The sequence below is a fragment of the Gorilla gorilla genome, chromosome 20 (assembly GCF_029281585.2).
Source record: "Gorilla gorilla gorilla isolate KB3781 chromosome 20, NHGRI_mGorGor1-v2.1_pri, whole genome shotgun sequence".
NCBI classification, from domain to species: domain Eukaryota; kingdom Metazoa; phylum Chordata; class Mammalia; order Primates; family Hominidae; genus Gorilla; species Gorilla gorilla.
The window spans coordinates 10,876,001-10,901,733 of record NC_073244.2 but is presented as its reverse complement, the minus strand read 5'-3'; the positions used below and the strand labels follow the sequence as shown (position 1 = coordinate 10,901,733).

Genomic DNA, 25,733 nt, shown 5'->3' with positions numbered 1-25,733 from the left:
CTGGACACTTCCCAGAGGAGGGGCTGGGGAGGCCGGTGCTCGCCTTCACTCTGGGCATGAAGTGGATCTCCTCCTTGGCCGGGACCTGCCTCCGTGTCCCCATGGCCTCTTGTGGTCGGAAGCCAAGAGGCTGCAAATGCTTTGGCCTCTCCTCCAGGTGGACACGAGATACCTGGCTGGGAGGGTCTATGCGGCGATGCGCAGGGAGGGGTTCTGAGTGGGAGGAGGGCATCCAGGGTCATGCCCCGGGGCCGGCCTTCTGCAATCCTCTCCATGATCTCAAATCCAAGCAGCCCCACCTGATGCCCCGTTGAGTCCTTGCAGGGGACCCGACTGCTCTCAGCGCCAGGGAGGGGCCCGAGTAGCCGGACAGCAGAAATGCGGTGAGTGAGAGGGACAGGGAGCCATGTGGCTGGTGGCTCTGCTGAGGCAATGGCACGGGGCCTGGGGCCGCCCAGGGTCAGCCTCCTGGCAGGGACATGACAGGGAGTATGGGGAGCCCACAGGTGTGAACGGCACAGACGCTGCCCGCCAGAGCAGAGCCCACCCACCCCAGCAAAGCGAGGCCTCGAGAAAACACTGTGCCTCAGACTCGAGGAGAAACAGAACAGGAGGAGGAGGACGAAAGAGGAGGCGGGGTGGGAATAGGAAGAAAGGGAGGAGTAGGACACGGCCCGGAGCCCCTGCCAGTGGGAAGGGGCCTGGGCCACCCAGCAGGGCCACCCTCCGTCATGCTGGGCCAGTCACGCGGCAGTCCCTTGGCAGCTCACCTGCGGAGGAGCTTGGCCTTCAGCGAGGCCCGGGACGCACTCCAGGAGCTCAGCTCGGGGCTGGTGAGCGCCGTGGGCCGCGTGTGGTCCAGCACCGTGAGGTCCTTGCCCTGCTTCCACAGCTCGTAGCGTTCGGGCTGCAGGATGCGCACGAACACGTCCATGGAGATCTTGACCATGTCCTTCCGGCACGTGCACTGCGGCAGGGGACAGGAGCCTGAGCCCTCGCGCCGCACCTGGATGGCTGGCTCCTCACACCCCACCCCAGAGCAGGTAGGGCCCACGGCCCAGGCCTCCCACACCCCATCCCACCGCTGAGCATTCCGCTTCTAGAACATTTTTCTTTTCGAGACACGGTCTCACTCTGTCGCCCAGGCTGAAGTGCAGTGGTGCAATCACGGCTCACTGCAGCCTTGACCTCTCAGGCTCAAGCGATTCTCCCGCCTCAGCCTCCCAAGTAGCTGAGACTACAGGCACCCACCACCACATCTGGCTAATTCTTGAGAATTTTTAGAGATGGGGTCTCACTATGTTGCTCAGGCTAGTCTTGAACTCCTGGGTTCAAGTGATCCTCTTGCCTCAGTCTCCCAAAGCCCTGGGATTACAGGTGTGCACCACCACTCCTGCTCTGTTTCTAGAACTTCTATCACAAGTCAGGAAACAGCATCCCCCAGTTGTGAGTCCCTGGTTTGCCTCCACGGAGTTGGAACGGCCACTGAGCAAACACCCAAGAGAAATGGGGGCTGGGCGCAGCTCGATAAGGGGCCTGAGGTTCAGGACTGGGCACTGCCCCATGCACAGCTGTCCAGAGACCAGCGAGGCTGAGGTTCAGACGCCTCCTGTTGGTTCAGGCAAAAATCTCCCTCCCGTCAGATGCGGGTGCCCCCAGGTAGGTAAAAATGGATACGGAGTATTTTATAACAGCAATCGTTCCAAGAGGGCTGGGAAGAAGGGAGACAACAGCAGTCCCCAAAGAGCTGAGAGAACCAACAGGAATCCTGGAATGTGACAACGGCCCCTCCTCAGGAGGCCTCACGAGGGCGACGGTGGCCCACAGGCTCCCGCACGCCTCACCTGACTGCCTCCAGCTTGCAGGGCTGGAGGGACGCCAATGTTAACGAAGACGACGCTGAGGGTCTGGGAGGCTCAGGGACTCAGCGGCTAAGAAAGGACATTAACGTGCCATGTGCTGCAGCCGGCTTGCCTGGGGTCTTGGGAGAACTGAGCAAACACCCAATAGGATGGCCCCTTGTGTTTGGGAACGTCAAGCGAGTGGCAAGGATGAGCTGAAGTCCCCTCCAGCTGCCTGCCGGGCAGACCTGCCGCTCTCATGCCCTCAGCCCTTCCCAGGTCACTGTTCTTGGTGGCTCTGCCGCTGCGTCACTTTGGTCACACTGGGCACTGGGAAGGATGTTCTGCAGGTGACCTGGTGACGCTCAACATTTCAGGGACTCGGGGCCAGAGAAGCCAGGCCCCAGAGGGCATGAACCCAGATGCCCAAGCGGCGATTACCACCATGGCACTCAGATCCCAGGAGGCGGCCAGGAAGCTCTGGTCTGCCACGTACCTACTGGGATGAGGCTGAGATGGGGCTGGAAAAACCCCAACCTCAAGAGGAAGGGGGAAAGGGCAGGGCTGGGCAACTGTCACAGAGGCCCAAACGCTGAGTGTTTTCAGCTTCGAGAAACTCTGCACCGTGCCTCTAAAGCATCACGGATGATGGGCACATGCATGTGCATGGCTGTGTGTCAATAAAACTTTATTAATAAACGGAGGCCAGGGACAGAGTTGACCTGCGGGCAGCAGTTTGGAAATTCCTTGTCTAGACTCTAGGGGACAAAGTAGCCCCTGGGAGTCTCCACAGGCATGGGGGAGGGCCATGCAGAAAAGCTCGCGGCGTGGGGGGCAGAGGCACGGGCCCCCCTCTGAACGGCGCACAGACCTCATCTCCTGCTGGGGAGAGGCGGGCCCAGGGACCGCGTGCCAGACACAGGCTGCCCCGACCTCTGCCAACCCTCATCTCAGCCTCAGAAGCCCACAGGGAACTTTCTGCCTCTCCATCAAACAGGCACAGAAGAAGCCCATTTCCAAAAATCGTGAGACACTCTTCCATTTCAAGTCCCTGTCTTGCTGTCACCACCCGTGCTCAATGGGATGAAGGAAACGGGAAGGGAAAGACTTAATTCAACGCAACTATTCCCTTGCCCTGACAAACCTTTCCAGGTGGCCCACACTTTGCTTGGAGACACTCACATATTTATGACCCCAAATCTGACGGGGTTGGGGACCACGGAAACCTTCCTGTGGAATTTCCTGCAGCTCGTGCCTCCCCCCACCTTACCCAGTCCCAGGGGTCCACGGAACTTTCTGCTGGATCCAGGAGCAGGGGCTTGGGAACAGTTAGATTCCCACCATGCTGAGCAGGAGGGAATATTTATGGCTGGGCAATTCCCAGCAAACTCAATTCATTTAATGAAAGATAGCGCAGGAGAGAAAGGCTGGTGGTGTCATTTGGCCGTGGAGTGGCAGGAGCACAGATGGTGCCGGCGTTTCAGACTCCTGGACAGGCCGACTGCCCCGGCATCCCCATCCACAGCAGCTTAGGGGATTTGTATTGAGCGGCTTTGCAATTGCTTTTCCTTAAGTAATTAAAAAAAGCACCTGTGTGCACCTGTGGAGGGGGACAGGCAGACACGCTCCACGGAGTGCACTGCCGCGGCCTGGAGCACGGCCTGAGCTCCCTTGCCCGGCTGGGGCTGGCACGGCTCCAGATGCATCCCCTGCTCCAGGGGCTGCCACTGCCAGGACAAAGCTGCTGGTGCCAGGCTGCCCACGGCTGGACTGGAAGGAGGTGGCAGCTGGGAGCATTCCTGCAAGTCTCCACATGGCTCTGCGGGGAGCTGGGGAGCCAGGACACCCAAGAAGCAAACAGCAGGAAGGAGGCAAGGCCGGTGGGTCACAGGGAGGGAAGCACAGCCTTCGAGGACACAGGGCAGTCGCTTCTGAGTGCTGGGCAGCTCAGCAGGGCCACAGTGTGGGAGAGAAACCCGCTAGGGTTGGTGAGGAGACCCAGCTCCCCTTAGCAGCAGCCTCCTGCTGAACATGCCCAGCCCCCACTGCGAGCCACCAACTCCGGCCTCTTCTGATCGGCTGTGCGCCTGTGGGAGCCACGTGCCCATGAAAAGGGTGAGCCAGGCACATGAGGACTTCTGTGGGCTGTTCTACTGTGGCTGGGAAGGGTTCAGAGCAGGCCGGAGGGAGCCTCACCACAGAGTCCTCAGGCAGGGTAGACCTCGCTGTCTATTTTCATTAGCCAGGCCCCTGGCTGTTCTCACCACAGCCCTGTCTAGCTCCCCACTCTCTGGGACACGGGTGTCTGTGAGGCTGTGCAGGAGTGACTGGAGGGAACAGGCCCCGCCTGCTCCAATTCCTGCTGCCCAACTTGGTGGTCCTCTGTCAGCACTCGCGACAGATAAGGAAGGCACCATCCGGGGGAATCTGGCTGTGTCATTAGTTTCTGATGGACAAATCAGGCACAAACAGGGCAACAGGAGGTCTGCGCGGCCCCCAAAGGCCTGAGCACGCCCCAGGGCCTGTGTCCCATCGTGTGGTGTGATACACATGGCCCCTAAAACCGTGTGCATGGGTGAGGCCACCCTGAGAGCTGCCGGGGAAGCTGGGCGCGTCTGGCCAAGGCAGGGTGGCGGTGCCCCCTCAGTGCTGAGCAGCCTCTGGGGACAGGTGGAGGTCCGAGACCAGGAGGTGGGGACTCAGGTGAGGAACGCGGAGCATGAAGCCAGGGTCCCACCACCAGTCTCCACTGAGGGTCTTTGTTCCCAAATACGCCGTATTCTCTGCAGGTCACGGCCCTGGATTGCCCTGCCTTGGGGTCAGCCTCTCATCTACAGGTTGGGCCCACCAACCGCAGGTTCTCTGCCCCCACCGTTCTCCCCAGTCCTAAGATCCTGGTCTCACTGCTCTGGGCTGGGCTGGAACCCATAAGCTTCTTCTCGTTCCCGGCTAAGGCCCGCAGAGCAGGGTCTCAAAGCAAGGCCCCCCCTCTTGGTGCCCCAGATGCCAAGCAGAACCCAGTTCTTGGACAGTGCTCATGTCAGGGGGCAGCCTGACCACCCTGCCAAGTGCACCTCTGGGGGCCTGGACAGTGCCGCTTGCCAGCGAATCAGCAGAGGCTTCACAGTGCTCCTGCACGCAGGAGACACGCGCTGCCCAAAGCTAGTGACAGCAGAGGGAGGGGTGGCTGCCGGGTGGCTGCTGGGTCCTGCGGAATCCCCCAGAGGAGGAGGGTGGGTCAGCATCACGGCCCCTACTCGGCCCCCAGTGAGCATGGAGCAGACCCTGGCGGCCTCAGGAGGATGCAAAGAGGAACTGAGCAGCTCTTCCAAGCTGCAGACGACGGGCGCAACGTGGATCTTTGCACACTCCAGGCAAGCTCATCCCTAATCTCCCCCTGCTAGCGATCTCGCCTAAGGAAGGAAGGAATTCAAATACGTCCTTTGCTTTCATACTGAAAGACAAGTACGCCTGCGCGCGCACACACACACACAGACAATGACTCTAACCAAACCGTTCAACCATCGTGGACAGACTAAATAAACGACACACAACAGGGAGGTGTGCGCTGGCAAGATGCGGTCTACAGGACCCTTTCAATGACAGAAACGTCCTCAGGATGTGTCTGTTACCTGAAGAAACACAAAATGCACGGTCATGAATATAGCAAGAGCCCAATTATGGGCAGAGGTCTCTCAAGACAGGGAAATGTATCAAAACAATAACTGTGGTTCTTTCAATTGTGGGAGTAAACACTTCGGTGCTACTTATTTCTCTACATCTCTTTATTGAGAAGGCATATCATCTAGGTGGGCCCATGGGCCACATCTGGCCTGCCACTTGTTTTTGTGAATAAAGTTTTATTGGCACATAGCCAGGCCCATTCATTTATGTATCATCCACAGCTGTGTTCACGCTACAAGGGCAGGGCTGAACATTCACGATGCGGAATGCACGGCCTGTAAAGCTGCAAACAGTCACTATCAGGTCCTTTACAATAAGTTTGGGCTGGCTCAAATGGTGGCTCACACCTGTAATCCCAGCACTTTGGGAGGCTGAGGCAGGAGGATCGCTTGAGGCCAGGAGTTCAAAACCACCCTGGGCAATATAGCAAGATGCTGTCTCTACAAAAATTTATTTTTAAAATTAGGTGAGTGTGGTGGTGCACGCCTACTGTCTTAGCTACTTGGGAGGCTGAGGTGGGAGGATCACCTGAGCCCAGGCGGTCGAGGCTGCAGTGAGCTGTGATCATGCCACAGCACTCCAGCCCGGGCGACAGACTGAGACCCTGTCTCAAAAGAAAAAGCTTGCTGAAGCCTGACTTAAGTCATGAAGTAACTTTTCTAGTGTAACTCGCAGTGTAACAGTATCGGGGTGAACACCACGTCCCACAGACCAGCTTCAGTACACTCTGGGAGCGATTGCAGGTGTGTCTGTTGCAGACATGGGCAGCAGTCCCAGTTTGTACTGAGCGTGGCAGCTGCGCGCACCCCACCACCGGCTTCCGGGCCTCTGACTGCCCCTGCCGGGAAGCAGCCCGGCTCCAGGCATGGAGAATCCTGGCCTCCCGCTCTGCCCCGCTCTGGGTCCTGTGCCCTCTGCACCATCAGCCCAAGCCAGCCATGTACTGTGGGCACGCTGCCCCCAGAACTCAGAGGCAGCTCAGGGAGTGGGGCCAACTGCACCTCAGCCTCATGGGGACCTGGATCCTGCTGCCCGGACGGAGCCCAGGAGGTGCGACTCTCCCAGCCTCACCACCTGACCCAGCTCCAAACTCCCGGAGCCCATGGACTTCGCACATTCCGGCTGGGACGGCCCCAGTTGTCTTAATGAGCCCAGACACTCATACATGGGAGAAAACAGCAATTCAGGTCCCTGAAATGACAACTTCGGGACCTGGAGTCAGGCTCTGGTTCTCCCGGGTTCGCTGAGACCTGCCCAGAGTCTGGGGAAGAGAAGAGGCACGGCCTGAGGAGTGAGGTCTTCTGTTTCTAATTTTTGGGGGGGTGTGAGGGTGTCCATTTTCTCACTGACATCAGTTCCAATACTCTCCACCTAAAAGCAGTCCTATTTTGGAAGCTCCCGAGGGACACACATGAGGTCTGAATCCTGGAAGTGGCGTTCCCAGACAAAACCCCCTTCCAAGACAGAGCATCCCTGTGCCTGCTCTTTGCCGGGTTCAGAACTGTCTGGCTCACAATTGAAAGCATGTTTTAAGGACCTTTAATTTCCCAAGATTTTAGTTGCTGGAAAAAAAAAAAAAAAAGGTACTGATCTTAGATTAGGTTCTGCAATTGTGGCCATAAAAACCCAGAGCAAAACGGTTTCCAACTTTTAGCTCAAAAAGAGTCACGTCTCCCATGTCTGAACCATTATAAGCTCTGAATTAATGAGTCTGAATTAATGTAGTTTTACCGTGCAACGCCGGGCCCCTGCCCTGAAGCAGCTCACAGTGTAACTGGGAGACAAAATAAGCACATGAGAGAAGCCAGGGGACCCGGGAGCAGAAAGGGGCAGGTGCCCAGGAGCTGTGCTGGCACGCCTGCTCGTCCTGCTGCCGCCGGGGTGGAGGGGCACCAGCTGGAGCGAGCTCCTCTGCTTCTCGGGGTCCTGCCAGCGGGACTCATTGGCCAGGGATTCCGCCAGCCTCCCTGCCACCCACCCAGCAGCCACAGAACACTTTTTCCCAGATAAAAAGGGGAGGGCCAGACTGCAGGCAGCCGTGGGGAGGGCCCCTCCTTCTGCCCCTCACCCACCCCATGATGTGCGGGTGGCCAAGCCTCAGGAGCTCGGAAGCCACTCAGAAGGTGGCTGGCCTGCCCTGGTTCTACAGGAGGTGGCCGTGCACCCCCGTGCCCCATCTTCACCTCCTTAAGGACCAAGGCAGGGTGGGGAAGGGGATCAGGAAGTGAACAGGGTGTGGAGCGAGCCTCACAGAGCAAAAGCCGGGCCCCCTGGGCTCGGGGCTGTTCCCTCCATCCTTCTCCAGCACAGGCCCTCCTGACATGGCTAACCTGAGTCTCCACTGACAGATACCGTCACAGGCCCTTAAGAAAAACCTGGGGTGGAGGGAGGGTCTAGCAGGGGGCTGGACCAGCTGCTGCAGCTGCTTGCAAACGACAGGCCCGGGATTGACGGCCGTCGAGTTCAGGGGACCTAGACTAACCTCAGCACCGCTGCTGCCGGCTGGCCCCTGTCACCTGGTGCCCAAACACCAAGCCAAAGAGCTGGAAGCAGTGCGGCCGTCACCTGCCCCTGAAGACTGACGCGTCCGACAGCCCGATATTCTTGACGCAGGCCTCAGAGGACCCGCTGCTACCTTCCCAGGAAAATGAGAAAGCGGGCGGGGCTGCTGGTTTGCCTCCGGTTATGCAGAGCGGGACCCGATGCAGAGATAAATAGATTTCTTTTTTCCAAAGCATGAAAAAATACAAATCAGAATGTCGATGGGCTCAGAGCCAGCAGCCGCAGAGCCCAGGGCCTGCTTCAGGACGTCGTGCCAACCGAAATTGGCTCGTGTGGTGCCTGCTGCAGAGAGCGGGGGAAGGGGTCAGAGAGCTGAGGAGTGGCCAGGCCTGCCCGGTGCCTGCAGGAAGCACACATCGGCCCTGGGCTCTGCACACTCACCGGCCCCACTGGCAGCAGTGCCTTCCAAAAGGGGGTGCCCCCAACTGCCCCACACAGCCTGCCCTGTCCTGCAGGCCATCACCAGGACTGGCCTGTGCGGGAGAGGTGGGTACGTGGTGGGCAGGGCCGTTGCCAGGAGAGGCGACTATGGCTCCACCTTGCACTCTCCAGGGCTTTAAAGTGAAATAAATTTAACCTTTTCATGGGAATAAATATTAATGCCCAATAAAACCTGGAGATCTTATTACTTAGCATTGCCACAGCACCAGACGTGAAGAGCTCTTCACCGCTCCGAGACTGCTCCCAGGGAGGCCAGAGAGAGATGCTGACGTCAAGGGTGGCATCCACAGGCCATAGTGGACCAGGGCTCTCCTATGGGCGGGGCGGGTGCTGCACCCATCACCCGTCACCTGTCACCCGTCGCCCGCGGCCCATCGCTGGTGAAGGGAGAGCCTGAGGGGAGCCGGGGCCTCGATTCCCTGCTGTGGTGCGAGATCCCTCCCAACACCAACAGCAAGAGACCGGGAGTGGCCCCAGATGCCACCCCGGCCCCGGCCCCATTCCTCCCTTGCTCCCCTGGCCTGTGGAGGCTCAGCCCCTCTCCCAGACTTCCCAGGGGTGTCCAGCTCCACCCTCCCCCAAGCTCCGGCCTTCATCCTTGGTGACTTCCACATTGGTCTGCTGACCCTTCAAGGGAGGACCCCTAGAAGGCCCCACTGCCTCCACTCCCTGCCAAGCAACACCACATCCCTCCTGGGCAGCCAGAGGCAACTGCAGGAAGGAGGCCACGCTCATGGCTCCTGGCTCTAAGTGACGCCTTGGTAGGCTGGCAAGCCCACGCCACCCATCTCTCTCCTGAAGCCACGAGAAAGTGCCTTTAGGGAGGACACACCTGCAAGGACAGGGAGGATGGAAAAGGAGACGACGGCAGGCTGGGGGTGGGACATGGTGAGGAGACGGATGGCCACCAGGGAGCCATTCCCAGCAGAGACATGGATGGTGGTGGCGGGTGCGCACCCCACGCCTCATGGCCCAGGGTCCCCTGGAAACATGGGTGGGGTTGCTCAGAACGGAGGTCTGAGCGAGGACTGCTGCAGCACCCGACCCCTCCTGGCACCCTGGCGGCCGCCTGCCCCTCCTCGCTGGACTCCCTAGGATCATTTACTGGGGAGGCCAGAGAAGGTGGGTGTCTGGGCTGGGGACACTGGGCACAGTGGAGGATGTGGGTGCCACCCTTAGGAGCCCAGGCAGGAGGCTGGAGGGCTACTCCCTGTGCAATCTGGCTGGCCCAAGGGGAGAGACCCAAAGGGCCTGATGTGGGCTCCCCCATAACAGCCCACCCAGGTGTCGCCGGGAAAAGCACCGAGTGAGGCCCTCCCCGCCCTTCCCCTGCATCCACAGCCCACCCGGATCTCCCCGGGAAAAGCAACGAGTGAGGCCCTCCCCACCCTTCCCCTGCATCCACAGCCCACCCAGGGAAAGCACCAAGTGAGGCCCTCCCCACCCTTCTCCTGCATCCACAGCCCACCCAGACCTCCCCGGGTAAAGCACCGAGTGAGGCCCTCCCCGCTATCCCCTTGCATCCCGAGCCATCACCAGCATCCATTGCCCACTTGGGTTTTTTGGGTTTTGGGGTTTTTTTTTTTCAGACAGTCTTACTCTATTGCCCAGGCTGGAGCTGGAATGTGGTGGCGTGATCACAGCAGCGCACTGCAGACTCCGAAGTCCTGGGCTCAAGCAATCCTCCTGCCTCAGCCTCCCAAAGTGCTGCACTACAGGCATGAGCCACTGCACCTAGCCCCTCACTTGTAATCATTACACTAGATCGTTACCCCCAAGCATCAGAGAGATGGGCCTACACTATGATCCCCAGAGATCAAAATAAACTATCAAAAAAAAAACAAAAAAAAAACAACTGGTAAGAAACAGAGGACAGAGAAGTTTTTTTTTTTTTTTTTTTTTTTGAGATGGAGTCTCGCTCTTGTTGCCCAGGCTGGAGCGCAATGGCACAACCTCAGTTCACTGCAACTTCTGCCTCCCGGGTTCAAGTGATTCTCCTACCTCAGCCTCCCCAGTAGCTGGGATTACAGACACCCACCGCCACGCCCAGCTAATTTTTTGTATTTTTAGTAGTGACAGGGTTTCACCATGTTGGCCAGGCTGGTCTTGAACTCCTGACCTCAGGTGATCCACCCACCTCAGCCTCCCAAAGTGCTGGAATCACAGGTGTGAGCCACTGTGTCCAGCCAAAGAAGACATTTTCAAAAAGAATTTAAACCTATCGTCAATCAATATCCTCAGAAATAAAAGATACTACATCATGAAAGAAGAACGGGGCTTATAACAAAAGGAATATTCAGAAGACAAAAAAGGGCAGAAATGAAAAACACCAATAAAAACACATCAATAGACAGGTTAAGTGAGGAAGCTGAGGAACTCTTCCAGAAAACAAATTAATAAAAAAGACAAAGAGGCCAAGTGTGGTGGCTCACGCCTTAATCCCAGCACTTTGAGAGGCTGAGGCGAGAGGATCACTTGAGGTCAGTTCAAGACTAGCCTGGGCAACACAGCGAGACCCCGTCTCTACAAAAAATTAGCCAGTGTGGTGGCACACACCTGTGGTCCGAGCTACACAGGAGGCTGAGGCAGGAGGATCACCTGAGCCTAGGAATTTGAGGCTGCAGTGAGCTATGACTGCACCACTGCACTCTAGCCTGAGACTCTGTCTCATTCCAGAGTGAGATCCTGTCTTGGAGACAACAACAACAACAACAACAACAACAACAACAAAGACAAAGTAGAAAACGGAGGAGGGGAGGATAAAGAAAGTGGAACGCTAGTTCTGAAAGCGCAATAGCGAGTGACAAGAGTTTGAAATAGAAACAAGAAAGACAGGAGAGCAAATAATCAATGAAACCATTCAAGAAAGTTTACCAGAATCATGGGAAAGGTTGGAAAAGATGGATGGAAAGGCCCAAGGAGGGGCAAGTGACAAAAATCAGACACGTATCAGGTACCCAATGAGGGGACTTCAGGACACTTGGGACACAAAAAGGGTTCAATAAGCCTCCGGAAGGGAGAAAAACAGGTCCCACACCAAGGATGAAGAATCAGAGGAGCATCTTTGTGCCAGCAGCACTGAATGAGAACCACGGATGGGTGCGGCCTTCGAAGGGACTTCGATACCCAGCCAAACTATCTGCCACCCAGACAGCAGCTTTTCCTGCACAAGTTCTTCTACTTTGTTGCCTAACCATCCTGTGGAGTTTTTGGTTTCATTTTCAAATTCTGCCCTTTCCTTATTTCTCAAGGTTCTGGAGGCTGGAAAGTCCAAGATCAAAGCACTGGCAGATTTGGTGTCTGGTGAGGGTCACTTCCTGGTTCTTAGATGGTGCCTTCTCGCTGTGTCCTCCTCTGGTGGAAGGGGTGAGGGAGCTCTCTGGGGGCTCTTTTATAAGGGCTCTGATCTCCTCCATGAGGGTGCCACCCTCAGGCCCTGTTTTCAAATGAGAAAAGTCTCAAAACTTTACTGCCTGTGTTCCTTTCTCAAGAAGCCCCTGGAGGGTATGTCTCTCAGAAATGCGGTCACAGCAGGTGTGGAGGCCAAAGCAACTCCATCTTGGATGCTAACCTGCCATGTTGGCTTTTGATTAACCCCCATTCTGGGAAAGCCTCTGAGATTTCCAGTTCATCTACCGCTCCTTGTATAAGAGCAGGTACTTACTGTAAATCTTGCCCTTTGGTCAAATGGCCCTTGAGGTTTCCATATTTCAATTGTCTTGCACATCCCCAAACAACCCTTCCCTATGGTATATAAGCCCTGGGTCTGGGGGTGATGGTGCAGGGATCCACCGTCTTGTCTCACTGCCGCCACCCAAGACACAGACATGGCTTCTCGTTGTAAATCCTTATTAAATGTTTCTCTCTGAGAAACGGAATGCCAGCCTCTTTCTTTGGCCTCTCAGCATCCTTGGACTTTGGGGTATTTGCACAGACCTGCTCATCATGTTTAAAGAGAAAGGAAACAAATGGGCCTTCTGGTGCCCCACAATCCTCTCCACTGCCCACTGCTACCCAGTGTGTGCCCAGCACTACTGGAACCAGAGGTTGTTCTATGTGACCAGGTTCCCCTGAAAGTATCTCTGCCAAAAGGAAAGAAAGCAGCAACTAAAGGCTCAGAAATCCACCCTGCACATTCCTTGGAGGCAGGGATGAGGGAAATGGCATGTGAGGAAGTGATTGGGATGAACCTTTTGTCTTAGTCCATTATTGAAACAAAATACCATAAGCTGGGGGCTCATAAGCAAATTGCTTATTTCTTATGGTTCTGGAGGCTGGGAAGTCCAAGATCAGGGCACTGGCAGGTCTGGTGTCTGGTGAGGGTGACTTCCTGATTCTTGGCATCTTCTCACTGAGTCCTCCCATGGTGGAGGGGGCGAGGGAGCTCTCTGGGGGCTCTTTCATAACGGCACTGATCCCATCAATGAGGGCATCACCCTCACGCCCTCGTCGCCTCCCAGAGGCCCCATCTCTTAATACCATCACCCTAGGGAGGGGTATGAGCACTCAACAGATGACTCTGAGGGGACACAGACCTTCAGTCCATGGCACCTTTCTAGGGAACTAGATGGACTAACCTTGTGCTGCCAGGGGTTTTAAATGAGGTAACACAAGCAAACCCCACAGGCTGGGCAAGTCAGGGCCACCATGGGAGCACTTCCTGTTATAAAGCAAGACCTGCCAGTCACCTACAAGGGAACAGGCAGGGCAGCTGTTCTCCGGTCTGAATTCCCAAGCCTGTCACTCTAATCTAATGCCTGAGACTACGCCTTCTGAGCCATAACGATCCCATGCAAAATGCCTAAAATCCAATGAAACTGGAGTGCTTTTGTAAACTGTAATAAAAAATAAAATAAAAAACATACTGAATGCCAGACCTTCCTTTAACATCATATTGCAAAAGAAATCCGCTCCCCAGAGGCCGAGTCCCCCCTGCTGTTAATGGGGCTTCTACTGACCATGTACTACACATGGAGGCTGCCACGGAGGCTACACACTGAGGAAGCCCCTTGGCCACCAGCCCTGGCCCAGCTGGGGGCTGTGTCTGCCTCTGCCTCTGTGTCCTGCCTTGCTCTGCAGGGCTCATGGGCTGCACTTGGACAAGCACTTCTGAAGCCCCTCCTGGTGGGGCTCGGGCAAACATGCAGAAACCTTCCACAGAGCTTGACAGCTCCCGACTGACATTTGCGGCCCCCATGCCTGAGATCCAAAGAAGCTGCGGGCCCCAGGTCCACGATGGCTCTGCTGAGCTGAGGAGGAGGAGGGTTCCCATCTCACTGGTGGCAGAGGGGAATCATCCTTGCTGGGCACCTCCCACAGAAGAACTCCGAGCCAAAACGGAGATAGAACTCATAGACTTTCTGGAACAGCCAACGCTGCACCCAGTACCCAGCTCCAGAAGAACAAAAGAGAAGGTGGCCAACGCGCTCTCTGCCCTGAGGCCCCAGCCTCCCGACACACAGGGCAGCGGTCCTCTGCTTTTCGTGTCAATGACATCCTACGATCCCTGCTCTGCGCCTTGCCTTCTCCATGGGGCACATTTGGGAAATGCTCCCCAACAGGACCGAAGGAGCAGCTCCACCAAGGCCTGCACAAGCCAGGCGCGGCGGCTCACGCCTGTCATCTCAGTGCTTTGGGAGGCCAAGGCAGGAGGATCCCTTGAGCTCAGGAGTTCAAGGCCAGCCTGGACAACATAGTGAGACCCCAACTCTACAAAAACTACAAAAAATTAGCTGGGCATGGTGGTGCAATACCTGTAGTCCCAGCTACCCGGGAGGCTGAGGTAGGAGGATTGCTTGATCTCAGGAGGTCAAGGCTGCAGTGAGCTATGATCGCACCACTGCACTCCAATCTGGAGTTTTTGGAGACTCTGTCTCAAAAAACAAAACAAAAAACAAAAGCACGAAGCCTGGAGGGCCGGCTGAGGCGCCATGTAGGGCTTTACAGCCTTTTACCACATATTGAAGAATCCTGTGTACGGTGAGATTGACATCTGGGTGGCTTTGGTTACCACTCACCTCCTTCCCTTGGCGACTCTTCTTCGTGAACAGGCGCCATCCCCATCACCCGATGGCCATGGGGCACGTGCCTTGTCCTTTTCTCCCCACCCTGCTGACTCCACACCACACATGCTGCCAGCCCGTGCTCTTTAAAGCGTAGATTCTGGTGGAAGCCACCCTGTGTGGCCTCACAAGCCCTTCCCTAGCATGGGATGTTTACAATCACTCACAGGTTTCCCTCAGCCTTCTCTGAGCTATTAAGGCAAACCCAGAAACGGAGGGACACGTCCTCCACCAGGCAGGCGCCACGGCAACACGCGCTACCAACATCGCCGGGGGCACCGCAGCAACGGGCGCCACCGATGTCATCAGCGACTCCAGTGTAGAAATGCCACATCGCACGGAAGTGAGAAACTGGGGTCTGGGCAGGGGCACTGAGGTCAGCAGGAACCCCAGGGGTTCCCCAAGCTCGTGGAGACCTGGGACCGTGCTCCCCATCCAAGGTGACACCACTCCATGCTGCCAGGAGTCCGGATGGGGTAGGGTTGTGAACATTCCCCACGCCATGGCCAGGCGCGATGGCTCACGCTTGTAATCCCAGTACTCTGGGAGGCCTAGGCGGGTGGATCACTTGAGGTCAGGAGTTCGAGACCAGCCTGGCCAACGTGGAGAAACCCCGCCTCTACTAAAAATACAAAAATTAGCCAGGTGTGGTGGCGCACCTGTAGTCCCAGCTACTCAGGGAGGCTGAGGCAAGAGACTCACTTGAGCCTGGGAGGCAGAGGTTGCAGTGAGCCGAGATCACACCACTGCACTCCAGCCTGGGTGACAGTGCAAAACTCCACCTCAAAAAAAAAAAAAAAAAAAAGATTCCCCACACTGTACACCGGCCCTGTGTGCGCCTCAGTCTGTGGCCTACATTTCCATAACACGAGGACCTCCTCCTAAAACAAGCTCCCTGTGAAGCTGACCTTTCGGCAGGCTGCCCCTTGGTGGGGGGTACACTCTGCCTGCCAGCGGCTGGGGTCTATACCACCCACTCTATAGACTGGGGGCCCCTGCCAGGGTCTGATTCCCAGGGAAACACACACACAAACGACATGCTCGCACATAAGTGCTGCACACACTCAAGCCTGCAGCTGCTGGGGGAGGGTCCCCAGGTTGAGGAGTCCGACCTGGCTGCTCCGGGCCCTCTCCCTCCTCCTAGCAGGCTCTTCCCTGCCCTGGCCAGCCCCTTGTGATCTGATCCAGGTTGAGGGGTCCACCCTGGCTGCTCCCAGCCCCCTCCCTCCTAACAGGCCCTGCCCTGCCCTGGCCAGCCCCTTGTGATCTGATCCACACTGTGGGGGCATCCAGCACCGAGGCTCGTGGGCCCCCAGCTCTCAGTGTGCAGCAGCCTGGCTGGCAGCATCATCGCAGGACCCTGGCCACCTGCAGACACAGTGGGTTACCACTGCTGCCTTGGAGCCCAGGGGGCTCATCTGCCACCTTTCCCCTGATTTAAACAGCACTGAGCTTTCACCAGAGGCCATCTCTTTTTAAAAAGCCTGAACAGATGCTAGAGTCTCCTCATGTAAAACAGTAGAGTGGCAGAGAGAAGACACAGCCACCGGCCTAAAGAGAAAATGATTGTATGTGGTCCAATAAAATCATCAACCCAAATAGCATCTGACCACGGGGATCATGAATGCTCTCGTCAGCTGCAGCGCCAACTCCCAGCCCCCTGGATCCAGAAACCAGGGCGGAACATTGAGGACAATGCCAGCCACCAGCGGGCGGTTCTACAGCCGACGGTGACAGACATTGCATGGCTGGTGCTTGCCCTGCTGTGGACAGGGATGGGGACGGGCAGGGGCCTTAGAAGCAGCGATCCTGGCGTGGGGAGGGCACAGCATCCCATAGCTGCCGACACGACGTCTATGGCTCAACACGTCCCATCCCTCACGCTGCCCTGCCCCGCCCCCGGCGCCGACCCCGAGCTGCAGACCCCTCCATGGGACGCCTCGGCGCCGACCCCGAGCTGGAGACCCCTCCACGGGACGCCTCGGCACCGACCCCGAGCTGGAGACCCCTCCACGGGACGCATCAGCTGCACTGCGACAGGACTGTCTGTGGTGACGGCGATGACCTGCACCTGCGCTGCCCAGGACACGGCCACCAGCCCACCTGGCTATTAGCAAGGGCTTGACCCGCGGCTGGCCCGACTGAGGAGTGGAGGGTTCATCCTAGTTCATTTTGGTTAATGGATACGGTGCTATGTGTGGCCCGTGGCTCCCACACTGGAAGGCAGGCTCTGACGCATCTGAACAGCGCACCCAGTCCTGGCTCCTCCATGTCCCTCTGTGCGCTCCCAGCACCACCGCACACCTACATGCCCAAGTCCCCACCCCTCCCCTGTGCCTCCACCTCTGTCCTATCACCAGGTCCTACAGGCACCACCCCTAAAACACACGCACACGCTGTCCCCTTCTTCCCATGCCCACAGACCCCATGCCCATCTAGACGGCGGCCATCCACGCCGGGCTCCCTGCCCCATCTCTCCCATAGTCCCTTCTCCAGCCAGTGGCCCCTCTCCCTTGCTGAAATGCCCAGTGCCTCCCCCGACACACGGTGATGAAATCTAACTTCAAAGGCCCTTATTGCAGCCCCCGACCTCTGACATTTGGCCTCTGCCAGGTCCCCCGCTCAGGGACCTCGCAATTTCCGTTCCTCCCCAGCAGTACTGTTCCCCGCGCTACTCAGCATCCTGCACCCGGGGTCTCACAGAGGAGCTTTTCTGAAGCAGGGTGGTAGCAGCTGTCATCAGTGCGTGATTCACATATGGGATCAGGGCCTGCCAGGGGCCAGCACCTGGTGCCCTTAGAAGCAGACAAGAGGACACAAAGACAGGGAGGAGGGGCCGCGTGACCATGGGGCAGAGGAGAGGGCGACACCCCTGCAAGCCAAGCAGCCCTGAGATCTCGGCCAGCCCTGAAGCCAGGAGAGGCAGGGGGGTCTCCCTGGCGCCCTGAGGGGGCTCGGCCCGCCACACACCCATCTCAGCCTCTGCCTCCAGAACTGCGAGAGGATACATGTCTGGTGCTTCCAGCTGCCTGGGCTGTGGACTGGGCTACCCAGGTGGCAGACACACCAGGCCGCAGCTGCAGCGTCCCTGCACCCTCTCTAGGAGCAGAAATTCCTCCTCCCACCCTTGTTCGTGTCCTGTCTCCTCCCTGGACCTCGATGGCCTCACCCACTGCCTTCCCAGCAGCTGAACAGTGACCTGCGCGGTGACCACTGCCCAGCAGACACCAACTGGGGCGAGTGGCGGTCACACTCCTCTCACAGCCATCTCGACTATCTGTCTGGGGTGGGTGTGGGTGGCAGGTGCCTTGGCACACAAAGCGTTAAACACCGAGGAAGGGGCAGAGGCGCCCGCATCTGCGCTGATGGCTCACAGAACGCGTGGGAAGGACGAGCGGGCCCCCTGTTTCTGATGTAATTATCAGCGCTGCAGTGAGGCCAATAACAAACCAGTTCATTAGGAAACCTACTGGAAGTGCTCGGCAGCCGCGTCAACAAAACAATTAGGCGCTGGCTCCCAGGGCTCCCTGGGCTTCGGCCGCGGGGCCATTCCTGGCAGCACAGAAAGCGGCTCCCTGCCCCTCCCGGCCAGCCAGGCCAGGCAAGGTCACGGGCCTTCCATGGCCTTCCGCAGCCTTCCACACTGCCCACACATCCACCAGGTGCCAGGGGAGGCTCCGATGTCCCCTTTGGCCCTCCGTAAATGAAAGTAGCCTCGAGTCTATCAGTGTTGTGAGCCCCTGCAGGGACGTGACAAGCAGGCAGATGTACACCTGACCCCGGGCCACCAGGACCTGCCCTTCTCCTCCACATGCTGCCCTGAAGGGGCCTCAACAGCCACAGCAGTCCTGCTTCTGTGCCAGGCGCCACCCAAGTGCTGTTCCATGTCACTTCCAATAGCCCTAGGAGGGAAACTGAGGCAGAGCACTAGGAGGGGAGGGTCTGCACCCAGGCAGACAGCTCCAGGTATGAACCACAGGCCCCATGAAGGGTCACACCTTGGGTGGGGAGAGGACACGTGGTCAGGGGTGCAGGGGCCCGGCCTCCCCCGATCCCTCCTTGCCAGCAGTTGCCCCTGGAGGTTCTCTCTCACTCTCCAGGTTACGACTCATCCACGACGGCTGAGGAACGGCCATGAGCCGGGATGCCCTGAGATGGCAGAGGGGAGAGCTCCACCATTTGTGACTCAGGGCCAGGCCCTGCGAGCCCCCTCCTCTGACTCTCCTGCTTCTCCAACGGCTGACCCCTGGGCTCCCTCGCCAGTGCCCCTCGAGGGGGTCCTGCCTCTGCCTGACCCCGTAAGCAGACCCGCTCCTCTGATGCCAGGCAGCAACCAGCTGCAGCCCCCGAACCAGCTCTGTCCGTGAAGGATGGTAGAGAAGACTGGGGGCTGCCGAGCTGGCAAAGGCCCTCGAGCCACACCACGAGCCTCGGTCTAGAAAAGCCCCCGACCCTCCTCTGGGGAGATGTGTCCCCCCCGGAGCTCCTGGGCAGCAGAACCGGGGGTATTAGAGGGCGTGATCCCGAAAGCCGAGAGCAGTGGGAGAAAGGAAGGAAGGGCCCGCAGGGAGCCTGGAGACCCAGTGTCTTCAATGGGTGGCCCTGCCCCCATGGGAGTGGATGTGCCTGCAGATGTTGTGGTTGAAACAGTTGGGTTGGGGTGTGCCTGGCATGGAGTGGGTGGAGGCCAGGGGCACTGCTCAGCACCCTGCAGTGCCCAGGACGGCCCCAGCCCAGAGAAGGATCCGGCCCCAATGTCCGCAGTGCCGAGGGAGAGACTAAACGAGGCCTTCTTTCCAGACCACTCCTCTCCTAGATCACCCTCCAGACGTGTAGCATAAACACTAGGCCAAGAGCCAGCACGGGACCCACTCACTCTGGCCCGGCCCGGGATCCGCTCCGCCTGGTCTTAGCTGCAGATTCTCCCCACGCTTCTGCGTGACCGTGACACCCCCTAAGCCCACACATGGGAAGGGGCCCCAAAGGCCTCACCAGGGTCAGAGTGACAGGGAAGATCTGGGAGGAGCAAGAGAGACATATTTCACACGGCAGTTTGGGGCACACACGATGCGTCCAGCCCCGCAACGCCATAAATCAGAGGCTCACTGAGGCGGGAAGCCAAAGGCAGGGCACAGGCCGGCCGTGGGCTCCGGCGGGTCAGAGGAGTGGCTGGAGTTTCCCGCACCTCCGTGGGCCCTCCTCCCTCCCACCCTTCCCCAGCCCCTGCCTTCTGCCGCCTCCCCCTGGGCTCCCTCCCCCTGGGCTCCGGGTTAATCACCTGGAGCAGGCGGCCTCATTACCAAACAGAAGGAACACACAGTTCTCCCAGGCAGCAGAAACAATTTGGTTTGAATTTTACAGTAATTAAGTTCAGTACACCCCAGGGCTGGGGTTTTAGGAGAGGCCTGGTTCCTGCCGGAGCCCCCCTCCAGCCTGGATGCGGGGAGGTGGGAGGAGATGGGTGGTGCCGAGTGGGCCGTTTCCTGGAACGGCGCCTCTGGGGAATCCAAGTCATCGTCCCCTTCCCAAGCTCAGCAGAAGCTCTCCCTGCCAGACACCTCCAGAGAGCCCGAGATGTCCCCGGGGAGGCTGGCACACAGCAGGCCTCACCCACAGACAGCTGGCAGGGAACCAGTTAAGAGCGCGTGCGTGGCTCCCCAGCCTTCCAGCCAGGCTTCACATCTCTCACGCTCTGTTTAATCCTCAGTCAACTCTCCCCGTGGCAGGGGGGTTTCGGGATGCCGCTGAGTCCTGGGCTCTGGAGGAGAGACCCTTATCTACCAGCTCCAGGCGCCACCCACCTCGGGGCCAGCCCGGCCGCGTGCTGAGCTAATCTAACATGGCATGCAGGCTTGTAGGACTAACTTGAGTTCAGCGTGAGAAAGGTGGCTGTGTGCACATTTTATTTACTTGAGTGAAACAGGAACATCCTTTTGATCTGCCCCATTAGTAATCCCACTACAAAGCCTGCCTGCTAGAGCACATGCCGGGGGATCCTCCTCTGAGACAGGAAGCCGCCGCCTTGGAGACCCCTCCAGCCGCCCCCACTGGGCTGTGCACAGGACACGTGCACAGGACACGTGCCCAGGACACGAAGCCACTGGCCCAGGAGACACCTGGTGGGCAGGGAGGGTGTGGGCTCCCAGATGCCCCATCGGCCTGTGCCTCCAAGTGGGGCAAGGGAAGCAGAGAAATGTCTAGGGTGTGCTGGGCCCAGCCTCCTGCTGTGTGACCTTGGCAAAGTCACTGCACTACTCTGGTCCTCCCAAGGTGACAAGGCCCAGAGTCGGCACTTGGAGGGTGGTACTGTCGGCGGTGGGGGAAAGGGGGGGCCGGGGGGGAGGGGGGCGCACACGCGCAGCGGGGAGACACAGAGAGAGAGAGAAAGACAGAGAGGGAGGGGGGAGAGGGGGAGAGAGCAAGGGGGAGAGAGAAGGGGAGAGAGAGAGGGGGAGCGGGGAGAGAGGGGGAGGGGGAGAGAGGGGGCGAGGGGGAGAGAAAGAGAGGGGGAGAGAGAGAGACGGAGAGAGAGAGGGGGAGAGAGGGGGAGAAAGATGTGGGGAGAGAGAGAGGGGGAGAGAGAGGGAGAGGGGGAGAGAGAGGGAGGGGGGAGAGAGAGAGAGAGGGGGAGAGAGATGGGGGGAGAGAGAGATGGGGAGAGAGAGAGAGAACGTTACCACTGAGACAGCTCTAGCTGAGAAAAGAGACTTCTCAAAACGAACCAGGTACTGCACCCTAAGCCTCAGCCTGGCGAGGCCAGGGCATGCAGCGAGGCGTGTGGCTAGGGAGGCAAGCCTGCTGTCCTCTGCACTCTCACCTCTCCCTGGCAGACCCAGGGGCTGGGACCCCTCCCCCGCACACGGCAGGCACTCAGCAATGCTGGGCTGGGCTTCCAGGACCTTCCACCCTGCCCTCTCTCCAGCACTGCCTCACCTGCTCAGCAGGGAGGAAGGGGGCCAGGCTTTGGGGGTCTTCACAGTTTTTGTGTTTTTGTCTTATTTCCCCCTTTTTGTGGAGAATGGGGTCTCACTATGTTGCCCAGGCCGGTCTTGAACCTCTGGAGTCATGCAATCCTACCTCGGTCTCCCTAAATGCTGGGATTAGAGGCATGAGTCACTGCGCTTGGCCTTTTGTTTGGTTTTTAACTCCCATTCTGAAAACAAACCAACGAAGCAACAACAACAAAAACCTTTTCCACTTGGGAACTGTGGGGTGCTTGCTCAAGAAGCACCTAGGAATGGTGGACCCCATTCTTCCCTCCCCAGAGCTACACCCCTCTGACTATGGAAAGAGGAGTATGTGGGTTTTTTTTTTTTTTTAGTACAAAAAAAGACAGAACCATATTGAGAAGTTAGTGCATATTTTTAAGGTATCCCAAATTCCATGACATCAAATTAATATCAACCAATACTTGGGCAAATCTCCCTTTCCCAGTTCAAGAACCACATCCCCACAAAAAACGGGAATCACAAGAGTCCCAGTCCACAGCCTATTTTTTCCCTTTAAGTTGTCGCGCTCATCTCTCCGTGCCCAGAGATACAGAGCAAACCTCATGGAGCAAACCCATGTTCACAGCTGCATAGCATTCCACTGGTTCAACCCATCCCCTGGTCATAGAACTTTCCACTACAACAAACGGGGCTACAGATATCCCTAGACATGCAACCGGTATGCACGTGTTCCAGAGACAGAACCGCTAGGCCACAGGAGACACATGTGTAACCCATGGCAGACGGCCTTCCAGAAAGGCTGCCCAGTTTTTATTCTGGATTACTGTTCCTGATTTGCTGAGAGCTGATCTGGGGGAAGGATGTTTCTGGACAGTTTCAGTGAGATTTGTGTGCCCTACAATTCACCAGGTGTGCGACGCAGGAGCTTGTGTATTCACAGAGTGGGGAGACCATCTTCGCCATCAAAGGTAGAGCATTTTCATCCTCCAAAGAAAACCCGTCCCCATCCGTTGTCACCCTCCAGCCCCCACACCCAAGCATCCCTTCCTGCCTCTGAGCACTGGCTTGTCCCGGACATTTCATAGAAATGAGGTCTCGCACGGTGTGGCCTCTGGGTCTGGCTTCTCTCACTGAGCGGGGTGTCCTCAGGGTTCACCCACGCTGGGCCTTGCTCCTTCTCATGGCTGAGCAGCTGGCAGAGATGGTAAGGTCAGCTCCCACTTCTCTTTGTTTACCGTGTTCCCCGGTTTCCAACAATGCATATTCTTCCTTCTGTATCTGCCCCAAGGGATGTGCGATGAAGCTGGCAGGGGCGTCCTGCTCCTCTGCCTCTTGAGGATGTCAAAATCTCCCACTGTCATGCTGCCCCTATAACCACAACCTGCTCTTTTGCGGGGTGGGGGTGGGGGGTCCTGGCCTGTCCCCTGCAGCCTCAGGGCCCCCCTCAGGGACTCCGGTGGTCTCTGCTCAGCCCTGGCCCACAGATGAACGGCCTAGGTTTTGATTAATTATGGAAAAGCCTGCCTACTTATCACGGGTGGAGCTGTGGGCAGGGGCAACCCCCCCCATCGACCTCTGCTCTAGATGGAAGTCGAACCCAGCGCTCTGCTCAGTTCTAGGGGCCAGGGGAGTGAGGATTTGTATCCGTGGTGTCCGAGTGATATGGCCTGCGTGGTCCAGGAATCACGGGGGGAGTTGGAGACAAAGCCCGGGCCGCATTTTTATACTCATCTCCCTTTGATCAGAGCGGGTTTTTGCAGGAGCCGCTAAGAGCTGGATGTGAGCGCATCTGGCTGATGGAACCGTGCTCCAGAGGAAGCTAAGCCGCCGACTCCCTGCCCCTGCAGGTGTGGACGGTCACCCTGACAACAATGGGCCCTTGGGAGCCCGCAGATGCCCAGGGCCTACCCGAGTCGGGGGGCACATCCCGCCCATGAGGAAACAGGCTCCCTCCCGCTCTCCGGCAGGCAGTGAACACAAGGAATGGGCTTCTCTCCCCACAGGTGGGTGTGAAGAGCAGGTTGGGTAAGAACTTCTAGTTCCTGAGGGGAAAGCAACCTCCTGCCTGGCATTTAGCTCCCAAAAGACGTGAGATTCCTACACAGGAGACTTAAACCTGTGCTGCCCGGTGCCCTCACTCCCCAAACCCTCCGAACAGCTCAGCCCCCCTCCAGAGACTCGAGTGCAGTGAATGAAATCCCAGCCCCAAAGCCAGGGTCCATCCTCAAGGTGGGAGTCTGTCAGGCAAGGCAGCTGTCAGGCAAGGCAGAGAGTTTCATGGCTCTGAGACACTTAACACCTGTGTGCTTAAGGAACGTCGCACACTGAGGCTGCAGACCGCTGCAGAGCTCAGCCACCTTAAGTTGGGAAAAAGTGGCACAGAGATGAGCAGCTCAAATGGAATACTCAGAGATGGGGGCCCTCAGCAGGAGAGGGGAGATGCTGGGAAACCTGGGCCTAGGAGGCCACACCAGCAGGGGAGTCAAAAATGACAGTGGCACTACCTACCCCACCCCCCAGAAAGAGATGACTGACCTCGGAAGTGGCCCTGGGCAGCAGCTCTCACTGGGGCCAATCCTGCCTCCAAGGGACGCTGCAGGTGATGTCTGGGGACCTCTGCGGTTGTCACCACTGGGGTCCAAAGGTCACCAGCCCCGAGGGGAGCAGGTCCATGACACCAGGTGTCATAGGGGATGAGCAGGAGTGGAGAGCCGGAGGTGGGGACACAGCCGTACCTCCCCCACACAGACACACAGGGCCACCAGGCGTCCTCCTGCCCCGAGGGGCAATGACTATGTCACTGGCTGCACAGACAGGTGGCAAGGGTGAATGCCCGCAGACCAGCTAGAAAGGAAAGACACCCACGGGAATAAATCCCACCCCCTCCTTGACAATGGCCTCCGTGTGCCCACGGCATTCTGCTGATGGGGAGTGAATGAGGCCGTGTTTAGGCCACAAGTGCCAGCCTGGGCTGCTCCATCCCACCTGTTGAGCTCAGGCAGGTGCCAGCCCTACTCTGCAGAAGACGGGAGGGGAGAGCCCCAGGCTGCCTCCTGTGTTGTGTGCGCAGGGCCCTGGAAGCTCCACCCGGAGGCTCTGGTCCAAGGCTGTGTATCTAGGTAAGCCACCTGCTGCAGGGAGATCGTATTTCTCTGGGATTTTACAGCCGGGGGAACCTTGGAGAGCTCTGCCCTGTGGGGGCAGACCTGGGCTGAGGGCTGGGCCTCCTGCCTGCCATGGGGCAGCCAGGGATGCTCCGCAGGCAGGTGGCAGCACATCCGTGGCACTGATCTGGCCTGCTCACGGCTGTAGCTGCTGCAGGCCCATCCGGAACTCCAGAGCAGCTGCACTGGCTCAGGGTGTGGTGAGGCGGTGGGGGCCAACCTGCTTTCGGAGCAGCCCCTCTGCCCACAGAGGCCCTGGGGGCTGGGTGGGGGAGGAGGTGGCTGTCCTGAGAGCTGTGCAACCCCGCTGGCTTCTGCAGACGGGGAGACAGGCTTCCCCTGCAAGGGCCAGGCAGCACACGCCTCTTGGCTTTTCGGAACTACTCAACTCCGCAGGGCGAAGCAGACGCAGACGCCACCTCCATGCCAGGGTGTGGCTTTGTGCACAGGCTGCTCATTTGCGGGTGAGATTTCAGTTTCGTCTGGCTGTCACAGGTCACACATCCTTTTAATTACCCTCCTCCCACAACCCTGTGAAGACGGAAACCCCCTGCTCAGTTTGCAGACGGCACAGCGTCGGCCTACCAGATCCGAGCCCTAGCTTGCCAACCCGTGAACACAGACACCCAAAATTCACAGGGCCCGGCCAGGGCAGGAGGGTGGCTTTTCACCTGTCAGCTCCTGAGCACAAAAATGACAGAAAGGGGACAATGGGGTGGGGTGGGGGGGCAGGGGTCCCTAGGGGTCAAGGAAGGTGAACAGCCAACAAGCAAAAATGTCTCTAAGCAAATCGAGGGGGTGGAAAGCCTCCTCTTTGGCTCTCTTCTGAAGAATGTGCTCAAAACAAAGTGGCCCGAAACGCAAATGGGACGGGGGAGCTGGGCCGGCCAGAGGGACACCAGAAAAGGGGGGTTCTGGGCTGCCCCTTCCCTCCAATCTGGCTGCACACAAGATCTGGACAAGGCCCGAGCCCCACCTGACCTGGGCCGTTTCCCTGCCTTCTAACGCTCCTCTGTCATCCGTGCGGCG

General features: G+C 58.1%; 1 protein-coding gene across 6 annotated transcripts in view; it reads right to left on the bottom strand.

Annotated features, from left to right (window-relative positions):
- Nucleotides 1-25,733, bottom strand: part of KDM4B (lysine demethylase 4B) — a 185,892-nt gene that overhangs the window by 42,162 nt on the left and 117,997 nt on the right. For all 6 annotated transcript variants that reach the window (XM_019015988.4, XM_019015991.3, XM_019015987.4 and 3 more), the window contains one exon: nt 771-967. In XM_019015988.4, coding sequence (XP_018871533.1) covers nt 771-967 — 197 coding nt within the window. The remainder of the gene's footprint in view (nt 1-770; nt 968-25,733) is intronic.